This window comes from Equus quagga, chromosome 6 (assembly GCF_021613505.1).
Source record: "Equus quagga isolate Etosha38 chromosome 6, UCLA_HA_Equagga_1.0, whole genome shotgun sequence".
In the NCBI taxonomy this organism is placed as follows: Eukaryota; Metazoa; Chordata; class Mammalia; order Perissodactyla; family Equidae; genus Equus; species Equus quagga.
Genome location: NC_060272.1, coordinates 132,552,619 through 132,565,130, shown reverse-complemented (window position 1 = coordinate 132,565,130; position 12,512 = coordinate 132,552,619). Strand labels below are relative to the sequence as shown.

The window sequence follows — 12,512 nt, the reverse complement described above, 5'->3', positions numbered from 1 at the left end:
AGATTCTTGAATCTTTCTTGTGGAGCCTGAAAATGCCCTGGCATTGGCTGAGACACGTCAGTCTTTACTGGATGTATCTTCAAGACTCGAGTTCTGAAGCTGCAGCACGAGAACTCAGTTGGGAAGGTTTGAATGATGTTTCCAAGTATTCGAACATCCCCTCTATGCCTCAGAGTCAGTAAAGTCATGTTCTCCAGCCTCAGATTTACTTTTTGTTCTGGAATGTGTGTCTCTATATCCTAAGAGACTCCCTGTGCTTTCCCACTAATGCCAACCCCGGCCGGGCGCCATGCGCTCTGTTTCTCCATGTTTCGGCCACAGGTCTGTGTTCATGAGTCTTCTTTGGCTCGAGGGCATCCTGCCACAGAAGGCAGCCCCCATGGCCCTTTGCAGACCCGTCAAGGGCGGGCTGGTGCTGTTAGGGGTGGTCTCGTTGTGTGTCCCTCTGCCTGGTCACTTCTCTGTAACTACTCAGCCAGTCCCTGATCGGCCCATGAAGATCCATTCTCCCTCGAAGCCAGGCTCTTTCCGCTTTCTTATGAAAATTAACCGAACCCACAGATGAACTTTTTCCTTTTACTCAAGTTCTGACACTTAATTTTCTCAGCTTCAAGCTGCAGAGGAAATACCCAGGCAGTTTTAACAGGGCTGCTTTGCATTGAGGTGCTTGCGCGGCCGTGCGGCTTTGAGCGTGATACGCCGGGATACCTTTGTGCATCTTCCTGATTTTGTTCCCCTACATGGTAGGGCTATGGCAGAAGTTGTCCCCACATGTTGTTTCCCCAGAGTGCTCTTTACTTCTGCCACCGCCACCTCAGTCCATGTTATATGGGGGTCTCCGGGGCCCAGTGATGCGAAATCAGCCACCGTAACGTGCCGCGCACTGTTGGAAGCACTGTCGCTACAGAAGGTTGAACGGGCTGCACCTGCAGGAGCCATGGGTCGATGGGTCTGAAGAAAAGCAGAAGCCTTGAATCACATGTCTGGGCCTCCAGTAACCAAGACAGATAGAGTTTAAAAAAAGAGGTACAAAGGCGTAAGCTACCTCTTCTGGTTCCACGCCAAGTTTAAAAACACTGAAATGGGGGCCGGCCCCATGGCCGAGTGGTTAAGTTCATGCACTCCACTTTGGCACCCTGGGGTTTCACTGGTTCGAGTTCTGGGCGCAGACATGGCACCGCTCATTAGGTCGTCCCACACGCCAAAACTAGAAGGACCCACAGCTAAAAGAAAATATACAACTATGTACTGGGGGGATTTGGAGAGAAAAAGCAGAGAGAGAGAAAAAACGGAAGATTGGCAACAGTTGTTAGCTCAGGTGCCAATCTTTAAAAAACAGAAAGCTTTTAAAAACACTGAAATGCACACAGATTTAGAGAACAAGGATAATACATTTAAGAGTAGTCTTATGCTGAGCAAAATTGTGTATCTTTATCAATGAGGTCGGTGGAGAGTAGATGAAAATCACATACAGTCGATCCTCATTGTTCACGGATTCCGCATTTGTGAATCTCCCTTCTGGATAAAATGTTTTTGCAGCCCCCCATGTCCATACTCAGTGCACTTGTGCACTCGTTTGTGGACGTGGGCAAAGTGGTGAGAATTGTGAGTCACCCAACATCTCCGTTCTCAGCCCACGTCAAACAGACCATGCTCTGCCCATGTCTCAGCTCATACTGCAAAGAAGGGTCCATCCCATTGTCTATTCAGTGCCATGTTCTTTGCATTTTTTGTGGGTTTTGTGGGTGATTTTGCTGTCTGAATGGCTCCAAGCATAGTGCCCAGCACTGCCTACTGTTCTCAAGGGCGAGAAGGCTGTGCTGGGCTCATGGAGAGAGTATGTGTGTTAGATGAGCTTCGTCCAGGATGAGTTATAGCGCTGTTGGCCATGAGCTCAGTGTGCGTGAATCAACAATACATGTTAAATAAGGTGTCTGTGAATAGAAACACACATACAACAAGGTTATATATTGATCAGTTGACAAAAATGTCATGACCAGAGGCTCACCGGAAGCTAACTGTCTTTCCCCAGGAGCCACGGTTCAGTACTGGAAAAGTCATGGTTCATGGCAACCTGATGGAACATAACTACCGCGAATAATGAGAATTGATTCTCCTTTTCTCATGCATAAGGTGAAGAGGACAGAGCCAAGAGTGGTAGTATTGCTGAAATGGAGGGAGGAGAAAGAAATGACTGTGAAGGCTGCTGAGCTGCAGTGTTGTCAGTGACAGTAAATTAGTCTGAACTTGGGGATCTGTCCCTGATCCTGCTTCCTGGGCTCGGGTGTTGTGAGCCTTGCTGGGCATGGGGGCCATGCCTCTGGGCATCTCCCCAATTGGAAGAGGAGATAAAGGAAGACGGTGAGGCAGCAGTGTCCAGGTGCACCCTGGGCACGTGTAACCCAGCTCCCTCCTTCCTGACCCTCGAGGTTGACCTCCTCCTCCTTCCTCGTACCAGAAAGTTTGATTCTGATGCTGCCAGAGTACAGCCTCTGCTTACCTTCTCTCTCCCCAGATTTTGGGGCCTTGTTTGTCAGCTAGTCACTTAAATGTTTTTTCATCACCTCTGCGTCTCTCCCTTGACCCTGTTCCGCAGGCTGTGTAGTTATCTGTTCCTATGTAACAGATTAACCTGAACTTAGTGGCTTTAAACAACGATGATCATGTCTTATCTCCCATCATGTCTGTGGGTCAGGAATTTGAAGTGGCTCAGCTTGGCTCAGGGTCTCCCACGAGGCTTCGGTCAGATGGGCTGCATCATTGGAAGGCTCCATGAGGGCTGGAGGACCCTCTTCCACGGTGGCTCCCTCTGGGCTGGCGAGTTGATGCTGGCTGTTGGCTAGAGGCCTCATCTTCCCAAAGAGATGCTTGAGCATCCTCATGACATGGCATCTGGCTCCCCACAGAGAGAGCTATCCAGAAACCAGAGGTTGGGGAAGCTGTAAGGGCCTCTGTGGGCTGGGCTCGGGCATCCCACGCTGTCGCGGGCAGCCGGCCCTCCATCAGGGTGGGAGGGGCTGCACAGGGTGTGGGTACCAGGAAGTGAGATCAGAAGGGCCGTGTCACATGAACATGCTAACCCTCCACCAAACTTTGCTGGGTGAGACCTGTTCTTAGGGTGGCCTGTGCTCTAGACAGCAGGGAACAAAATGGCAAATATTCTTACCCTAATGCGGTGTCTATACTAATGGCTTTGGGGACAGAGCAAAGGAAAAACTAGAAGGTTATAAAGCTGAGGCGGGTCAAAGAGTGGGGTGGGCAGGCGCCAGGTGGGCATGCAGAGCTCAGCTCCCTTCGTCATGCTGACTTCACTCCGGCTGTTCCTCTGCAGGGGACCGAATTTCCTCCTCCCAGAGCGTGGGGTCCTGACAGCTTTCTCAGCCACTAGTCTGCTGTGAGCATCTGTACCTAATTTTCCCCTCAGCCTGCCCCCAGAAACACGACTGTTTTTTCAGTTAGCCAAATGTTATCTTAAAACCTTGTGTTTATGATGGCAAGCATGAGCTATCCCTCTTAATCTTTGAAATTGCCACTTGATAAGATAGAACCACATAAGTGATATTTTCCAGGCTGAATGCATTTTAAAGGGCAAAGGTTGTGCAGGCAACCTTAGGTCTGGGACGACGGATGTGGACCATGAGAGTCTAGTTGGAAGGGGGGATGGCACCACGTTAGGAAGTGCAAAAGGACCCAGTACAGCTTAAGAAAAAGCTGCGGGAGGCATGAGGATGCTAGTTGGCTAGGATGGGGCCCGTCGTCAGTCACAAGAATCATTTCTGCAGGCTCCGGGAGGGCCGCTGGAGGGGCTCCTGGGGGAGGACCAGGGAGAATCAGACCCAGAGAAGAAATAGGCTCTTTTCTAGAGGTGACCCCTCAGAGTGCGCTGAATGCAGGATGAAGCCAGACTGGCACAAGGCAGGATTTTGAGGTAAGAAAACATGTCTCTGGTTCTCCATTATCCTCGTGGGAGTGTACCTATCTGGGGCTGGGGTGGGGGGGTGTGCACACACATGCACGCGTGCGCTTGCTCTCTCCTTCCAAGTGCAGGCTGCCAGTGCCTCTCTTCAGCATCCCACCATGACCCAGTCCTTCTCTTTTCGATTCAGAGCCCCCACACTCGAGGTACCAGTTGCCATGGGCATCCCTCCACACTCTCCATTATGGCCATGACAAGTTACATCAACTTTGGTAGTGCTGTCCTGCCTTTCACAGGTGTAGAACTGCGGCACTCATGTGTGGGTCACGCGAGCTGGGATGGGATGCCAGCCCTCCTGACTCTCGGTCTCTGCTCTGCACCCCCAGCTCTTGCCTCCAGGGCTGGTGCCTGCTTGCCTCCGCTGGGCTCCACGCCCTTCCACCCTTCCTGTCTGTTGCTCAGAGTGATGACTGTAATAAATTAGATAAGAGATATTGGAACGTCTAATTTGTTGGCAAAGATGCTAGAGCAAGGGCAGGAATGCATCAGATTTATGGGCAGGCCAAGACAGCTAACACACTGGTTTCCAATCAGGGCACATCTGGGGACACTGCTCCCAGGGAACATTTGGCAGTGTCTGGAGATGGTTTGGGCTTGTCACAACTGGGGATGGGAGGTGCTACTGGCATTAATGTGGAGGCCAGGGATGCTGTTAACCAGCCTATAATGGACAAGACAGCCCCCGCCACAGAGAAGGATCAAGCCCAAATGTCAGGGGTGCTGAGGTTGAGAAACCCGGAGCTAACATAATGAGAGGTGACAGATGGAAATGGGTGAAGCCAACAGCAACAGTGTGAGGGGTAGTGCAGCCGTCTTGGTATGTAAATCAAGGGTGGGGGATTTGACTGCAGGTGAAAAGGGAAGTTTTTCATTAGCCAGAAGCCCAGCGTGGATGCTGGAGAGCTGAGGCCACCCATGGCGGCATTTATGAACAACCAAGCACACACCCAGGAGGGGCCCGTGTATGAGGGTGTTTGGATCCCGGGAGTGGCGGCCTCAAAGCCAGCTGCACTTTAGGAGGGTCCTGGGCAGAATGGAATTGTGTGGGGCCCAGTGACCAGGATAATGTACGCTCTAGAAATAATGTCCGGTGAGGGGGGATGCACGAACTTGGAGCAGAGCTGTGTGTGTTTGCTCGCTGTTCTGGGGCAGCAGAACTGCAAGTATTCTGTGTCTGTGGGCAGAGGGAGGAGAGGCAGGGAGTCAACCGAGAAAGCCTTTGCTCCCAGGTGCGTCCGTCTCACTCTGGAACAGGTCTTCTTAGGCAGCCGTGAGCTCCATGCAGATACTGTGCTCTGTGGGGGGCTGGGGAATCCAGAAGGAGGTTGGGATCTCCTGGGTTCTTTGCCTCCGGCACTGTGCTCTCCACCCAGGCGGAACAGCAGCTGTGCATTGAGAGTTTGTTACGAAAGCCGTGTGTGTTCACTATGGAAACTCCAAAAGGGACCGATCAGCATGTTGCTATTTAACAGAGATTCTGCGAGCCCCTGGGAGGCCCCTAAGTGTCGGGGATGCAGGTCAACACTTCCAGACCTTAGAGCTTCCAATTTAGGGCCAGAGAGGCAGCTTGTGGTGAACACGGTAAAGGAAATGAGCCCCTTTTGTGAGATAAAGGGGGACCTGAAGTCACCCTGGACTCGGCCATCAGCCTACACCCGTCTGAGGAGGTGACATGAGCTGAGACCACAGGCCTGAGAAGGAGGAAACCAGCCAGGGGAAAGTGCCATGGCCAGGACAGGAAAAGTCCTCACACATCAGGACAGGAAGAAGGGCCGAGTGGCTGGGGATGGTGAGCGCTGGCGTCAGTGGGCAAGGTGAGGTCAGAGGGCTCCAGCCAAACCAAGCAGACCTCGGAGGCTGGGGTACAGAGTTTGGGATGTGACAGGGAAGGGGAGATGGCTTACCAATGTCTGCCTGCCTGCTGTGTAGGCAGTGGACCACAAGGAGGGCCAGGTGGACAGGAAGAAGACTCCCATCTGAGAGTTGGTGGGCCTTCCACCAGGGTACCATCAGGGGAGACTGTGAGAAGTCATGGCTTTGGCATATGTTTAGAGGAAAACTGATGCGAGATCCCTGGAGACCAGCTGGCCCAACCTCCTTCTAGATTCCGCAGCCCCCAATGGAGCCGGTCCCTGCATGGAGCTCACTTCCTAAGGGAACTCGTTCCATCGTGGGATGGACGCATCTGATAGGAAACACCTTCTTTTCTGACCCAGTGGATTAGATGTGCCAGATGAGTCACAGGGAGGAATCCTGAAAGTTTCTAAGGTCTTGTCTGGAGCCACTGGTTGGAGCCGATGTCATTTGCTCGGTTAGGAGGGGCTGCGGGAGGCGTGAGCATGAACTATCTTCCGGAAGCCCAGTTTTGGGCATGTGAAGGTTGAGCTCCCTGTTAGACTCTCAGGTGGAAACGTCAGGAAAGCAGCGATAGGATCAGGAGCTCAGTGGAAAGAGGAGAACCCGGGGTCCGTGGGCAGGCAGGTCGTTGGTAGCGGGGGTCCATGTGGAGGGAGAAGATGCAGCGAAAGACCCAGCGCTGGGTTGGAGATTAAGTGAAGGCAGGAGCCAGGGAGGGGAGAGGGGGACAACAAGGAGCGGAGATGGACCAACCGACGTGGGCTGCGTCTGGGGCTGCCAGGAGGTCAAGCAAAAGAGGGCCAGAGGTTGGTGACATTGGCAAGAGCAGGTATGTGGAGTGCAGGAGTGAAGACTGAGCGGACGACGGTAGGTGGACGAGCAGAGGAGCAGTGCAGAGGCTTCAACAGTAAAAACAAAAGAAGTCAGTAAAACCGCCCCAGGCCCTTCTGTTCTACCCGCCATTCCTTCAGACTTTCCCTCCTTCTTTGTCGCTCTCGTGTGTATATTATTACGTATGTACATTCATATAACCTTTGTGAACAAAACTGGATTGCTCTGTATGCATTATTTGGAAGTCTGCTTTCACTTAATAATACCTATTAATCAACAAATATTTTTGACCTTCTGCCGTGCGCCAGGAACTGTCCCGGGCGCCGAGATAGGGCAGTGAACAAAGGCACCGATTCTCGCCTCCCAGAGCTGGCTCTCTGGTAGGAGGACCGGGATGAGAATCAAATTCAGCAGTAAGTTACGGTGTGTTAAGGGATCGTTGTCTACGGAGATAAGCTGTGCAGAAAAATTAACCGGGAACAGGGGTCTCCTGCCCCCGGCATCACACGACATTACTTCATGTCATAAAACGCTCCTGTATTACGAGGTGCACATTTAATCTATGTCGTACAAAGGCCCCCAAGAGCAAGTGATGTGCAGGGTTTTGAGGAACTCATCTGGCCTCACCTTACTGGAAAGCTACCTGTGCAGATGTGCAAGGCTGAGGGGCTGGTGGAGCTTGGGCGGAGCTGGGGGGCCTGGTCTGTGGTGACCAAAGCCCTCTTTTGTTTCTCAGTTTTGAGCTTTTGAATAAGGAGGTTTCACACATGGAGAAAAATAACCGGGAATGTTGAAATGGAAAAAAAAAGGTAGCGAGTTCTAGGCACCGTGGAGGAGAAAATTATCCCGGTCGGTGGGTGTTAAACAAGAGTCTGAGCTGCAGACTTCCCCTGGGTTCCGAGGGAAAGGCAGATGTAAGCAGCACCTGTAAGCGAGGGCCGGGGGCTGGGGGTAGGTGGCGAGTTGATGGGTGTGGAGGAAAGTGCACAGTCAGGGAGCCGCTGTCTGCACCTGTCTCAACGGTGATAGGAGTTTTGGGATGGCAGCTGTGGCCCAGACTAAGGCCGAGTGCAAGGGCGGAACTCGGGATTTGCCCTAGTGAGTGACAGCTCGCATCTGAAAAACAAGGCTGAGAGCAGCGCTGTGGTGACAAGGCTCTGTGGACGGCAGCTGGAACGGAGGTGACCGTCTGTCACCATGGCCTGTGTTGTGTCTAGTAAGTTGGAGAAGGCCCTAGGTGGGTGCCAGTGGGAGCCAGTCCTGAGAAGGCACCAACAGGGCATCCCAGACGTAGTTGATCCCCAAGTTAAATAGCCTGAGAATGTGCCCTAAGCTGTCCTTGCAATAAACCATTTCTACTGTTAGAATCACCGCCGCCACCACCAGCCAAAAGCATCTTCCCCCGGCCCGCACCCAGTGTCACCTCAGCGCAGGAAATCACACCCTCAGAAAAGGGCCATGGCCGTGGCGCTGCTGACATGGAGCACAGCCAGGCCCTTGCCCTCCCGGGGAAGCCGAAAGGTGCCACCTGCTTGTGGATGAGCCAGAATGGACCGTCAGAGCCGTACGGGAGCATCCTGGCCTGTGTCTGGGGACCAGGCCTCACAGGCTGCCTCCTCACGCCCTGTCTGGTGTCACGTCCCCTTCGATATGGGATTCACAGCAGAGGGCCAGCACCGATGTAGATATTAGTGGCAAACTGATGACTTTTAAAAATGATAGTTGTGTTGTTAAGATTTATATATTAAAAAATATTCAACGTTTAAAATATTGTCCTTGAAGACTTATGGTTTTAATTGAGGCCAAAGGTGGGCAGCAGCCAGGTAAGGGGTCCTGAGTGTAGGAACAGCTGACAGTGAAGTGTGTCTGAGGCAGGCCTGCAAGACAGTGCACCCCAAAGCAGAGAGCGTGTGAGCAAGAACACTGGAGAGGGAGAGCTGGGGCACCCCTGGGTGTGGTCCAGCGGGCCTGCCATGAATGAGGCTGACAGGCAGGGAGGGACAGGGCCGTGCTGCAGGGAACTGTGGGGCCACAGGACAGGGTGGGCGGAGGATGACTAGGAGGGAGGCGATGCAGGCAGCAGGCCAGCGGTGCTTACAGCCCTGCAGCTGGGGGCGATGCGTTACAGCAGACTGGTAATGGATACGGACAGAAAGGAAAACAAGCCTGAGAGAAGGGGCCCCAGAAGGACTCCCGGGTTCCTGGCTGGGGAAGGCAATCAGGCAGCACGTGGACATCTTCGCCTCTGATGCGATGCGGGGGTGTACCATCAGCATCACCGAGATTGTCGGCTCTGCAGGCTGCAGGTCCCTGCGTTTTAACCACGCCCGGGGTGATGTGCATGCACAGGGCGGTTTGACAAGCACTAGGCTGCAGGGGAGACAAGCTGGAGACGCAGGTGGGGCTCACAGCTGATGACTGAGGCCCTCGAAGGCCCGTTGCAGGAACAGAGCAGAGTGTGAGAAGGGGCGTTAGCGCCCTGGCTGTAGGGGGGTGGGGGGCTGGGCTGGGGCCGAAGCTGCAACACAAGCATCATGGAAGGGTCAGCCCGAGAGGAAAAAAGAGGAGAAATATCCTTTCCCAAAGACACATCAGCCCACTGTCTTTCCAGAGGTGTCTTTTTGTCAGTAGCATTCTTAGACTTAAGAGCAAATGTGGAGACTGCACTTAAAAAAGGAAAAAAACACCTTGCTGACATATGAATTTATAGAAATTTGAGCAAAGGTAAATTAGTCATTGGTAGTCGATGGTAAGTAGGGTAAACAAGAAAATTGTTTGTACCATCAAATTATAAAAGAACTCGTCTTATTAGGGGCTCACTTGGGAGAACTTATTAGGCAGTATTGCCGAGAGAAAAGTCTGTTGCCTCTGTCAGACATGTATCCATATGTTTTACAGCCACTTGTAGGATAATTCATATTGAGAAGAGGCTGTTTCACACGGTTGTGTGTGTGTGTCTGCGTGTGACTATAAGTGTGTCTGTGTTTATGCGTTTATGTGTGTGTCCGTGTCTCTGTGTTTGTTTCTGTGTGTCTGTGTCTCTTTGTCTCTGTCTCTGTGTGTTTCTATGTACATCTGTGTCTCTGTGTGTGTGGTGTGTATCTCTGTGTGTTTCCGTGTGTGACTGTGTGTGTGTAACACAACGGGACATGCACTTTTCTCCCGAGGTGCACTGATGGAGTCATGTAGATAATTTTCCATCGATGACAAGCCCCTTTTGGTCAAAATGCACACCTCTTTAGATACTTTTGGACTGGTAGTATACATCCTTCTCATCTACAGCCACGACAGAGGGAAAACATTCTCCCTATTAAAAGTGCGTCCACTGCCTTCACTCTCCCCTTCTGAGTGTGTGTGTGTGTTTAGTGCTAGAAGTATCCTCACCAAATGTGGAACCTGCAGTATTTCTTTAACATCAGCCACGTGGATGGTGCCTGGCGGGTGTCAGGAAGTGGTCTGGAGGAAGCAGGGAGGGCACAGTGGGCCGACCAGGGGCTCTGGGAGGATGTCACTCTTCATGCCTCAGGGCAGTGGCTTGTCAGTCCTGTCTGCCAAGCAGGGGTGGAGAGGCCATGGGGACCATCATCACGGTTTTACGTGGTGTGCACGCATGGCTACCCCATTGGTTCTCTGGCTCTAACTGCAGCGTAGGACTAGGCACAGCAGACTCCCAACGTCAGGCAGAAGAGCGTTCAGTAATGTCTTCACTGCAAGTACTTCTGACTACAGCAGGCGTCCTTCACAACTGTCTCCACCGGGAGAGCACGCTGCGCGTCAGCTTGTCTGGGTCCCGCCCTGGGTGCCTGCTGACCATCGGGGCCGGCTCCTCAGCCCTGTGTGCAGTGGGATTCTCTTTTTAGTGTGTCTCTTGGAATTCTCTGTCCCCACCAAAAAAAAAATTGGTTCATTTGGTCATGTTGACCCAATACTCCATTTTTGGGTGCAATATTGAAAGGATGTGTTTGGAAATCTAATGATTGTGTGATTAGAAAGGAAGACAGCAAGTTAGGGATCTATACCCAGGTCCCAAGAGGGAAGAGCGTCCCCCTGATGGGAGGACTTGTCTCCACTTCTGGGGGGTTGGTGGTTGGACACCTGTTCTTGCTGCTCAGATCCTGACCCATGTCCCGTCTTTGTCTTGCCCAGGCGGACACCGTGTGCCCTCGCCCGTGAGGGGAAGGCGCAGGCATGGCTGGAGGCACAGCCGACGGCGCCAACAACCTGCCCTTCTTCTTTGGCAACATCACCCGGGAGGAGGCAGAAGACTACCTGGTCCAGGGGGGCATGAGCGATGGGCTCTACCTGCTGCGCCAGAGCCGCAATTACCTGGGCGGCTTCGCCCTGTCGGTGGCGCACGGGAGGAAGGCGCACCACTACACCATCGAGCGGGAGCTGAATGGGACGTACGCCATCGCGGGCGGCAGGACGCACAGCAGCCCCGCCGAGCTCTGCCACTACCACTCCCAGGAGTCGGATGGCCTCGTCTGCCTCCTCACGAAGCCCTTCAACCGGCCGCCTGGGGTGCAGCCCAAGACGGGACCCTTTGAGGACCTGAAGGAGAACCTCATTAGGGAATACGTGAAACAGACATGGAACCTGCAGGTGGGCTGCAGCTGGTCCCACTGCCATGCACGGTCTTGTGTGCTCTGGGGCCCTGGAATTCCACAGGCACCCCAGTTCCATGCACAGCCACGAGGTGGTGCCTCGGATAAGCAGCCATCTCCCTAGTCACTAACTTACCTAAAACCTGCCTCACTCCAAGAAGTCAGCCTTGCCTCCTCTGTGGCCACACTTGAGAGGGTGGGGTGCTTTGTGCCAGTGATGTGGGTTTCTCCACCCCAGGAAACCACTGTCCCCAGTCTTGCTGGGCCCTTTCAGAGAGGCATCCAGCCATCCCCTGTTTTATATTTACCTAGGGAGTCAGGCAATGTATACTGAGTGGCACTGGGTTTCATAGCTTCGTAACGTCTCTTGCAGAACTCTCCGTGTCAGCACACACATAGCGTCACCAGCCTGTTATTGGTTACCTGATACTCCCTCCTACGCACCATAATTTATTTAACAAGCACCTAGTGAGGGGCACTTCCATTGTTTACAAATAACGCTGCTAGTACATACTTCTCTACCGATCCTTCTAAGCTTTTATGCAATATCTGTAGGATAACCCTCAAAGGTTGGGTGTGCCCCAGTGAAGGAAGTGTGTGTTTAATTTGGATGCATCGAGAAGTTGTCATCCAGAAAGGTCCCAGAGGTTGTGACAACTTACATTCCTGCCACATTCTCAACAGCTTTTGATGTCAGGAGCCAACAGGCTGGTGGACAGTCTCCTGCTTGGAGTTATGTGTTCAGCCATTTCTCCTGCGTCTCCTGGATGTTTGCTTCATGTGTTTTTCTGCCTTCTCTGACACGTACAGGTGTAAGGCAGTACGGGCTTTCTGAGGATTGCATACGGCGACTTCTTTTACTCTTTTAACACGTTCTGCACTAAATTCAACCTTGCAGACAGATATTAATACTTGGTGTTGAGCGTTTTTCATTAGCATTTATTGGATATGTCTTAGACTATTCTTTTACTCTAAGTCAGATAAATCAGATTTATGGAGGCAGAATTTACACACCATAAAATTCATCCTTCTTGGGTGTACAGTGCTGTGATTTTTGACGAGCACGTGACATCATGTGGCCCCCACCCCAATCAAGACATGCAGTGTCCCATCACCCTTTAAGCACCCGCACACCCACCCCCCAGCCGCTGCCAGCCCCTCATCTGACTGCTGTCCCTGAAGCTTTGCATTTTCCAGAATGTTGTGGACAAATAGACTCACACAGCAGTAGCCTTTCTGGACTG

At 52.4% G+C, this 12,512-nt stretch overlaps 1 protein-coding gene across 2 annotated transcripts in view; it reads left to right on the top strand.

Annotated features, from left to right (window-relative positions):
- LOC124241139 (tyrosine-protein kinase SYK) overlaps nucleotides 1-12,512 on the top strand; it is a 94,787-nt gene that overhangs the window by 27,760 nt on the left and 54,515 nt on the right. For both annotated transcript variants that reach the window (XM_046664748.1, XM_046664747.1), the window contains exon 2: nucleotides 10,811-11,266. In XM_046664748.1, coding sequence (XP_046520704.1) covers nucleotides 10,853-11,266 — 414 coding nt within the window. In that variant the 5' untranslated portion in view covers nucleotides 10,811-10,852. The remainder of the gene's footprint in view (nucleotides 1-10,810; nucleotides 11,267-12,512) is intronic.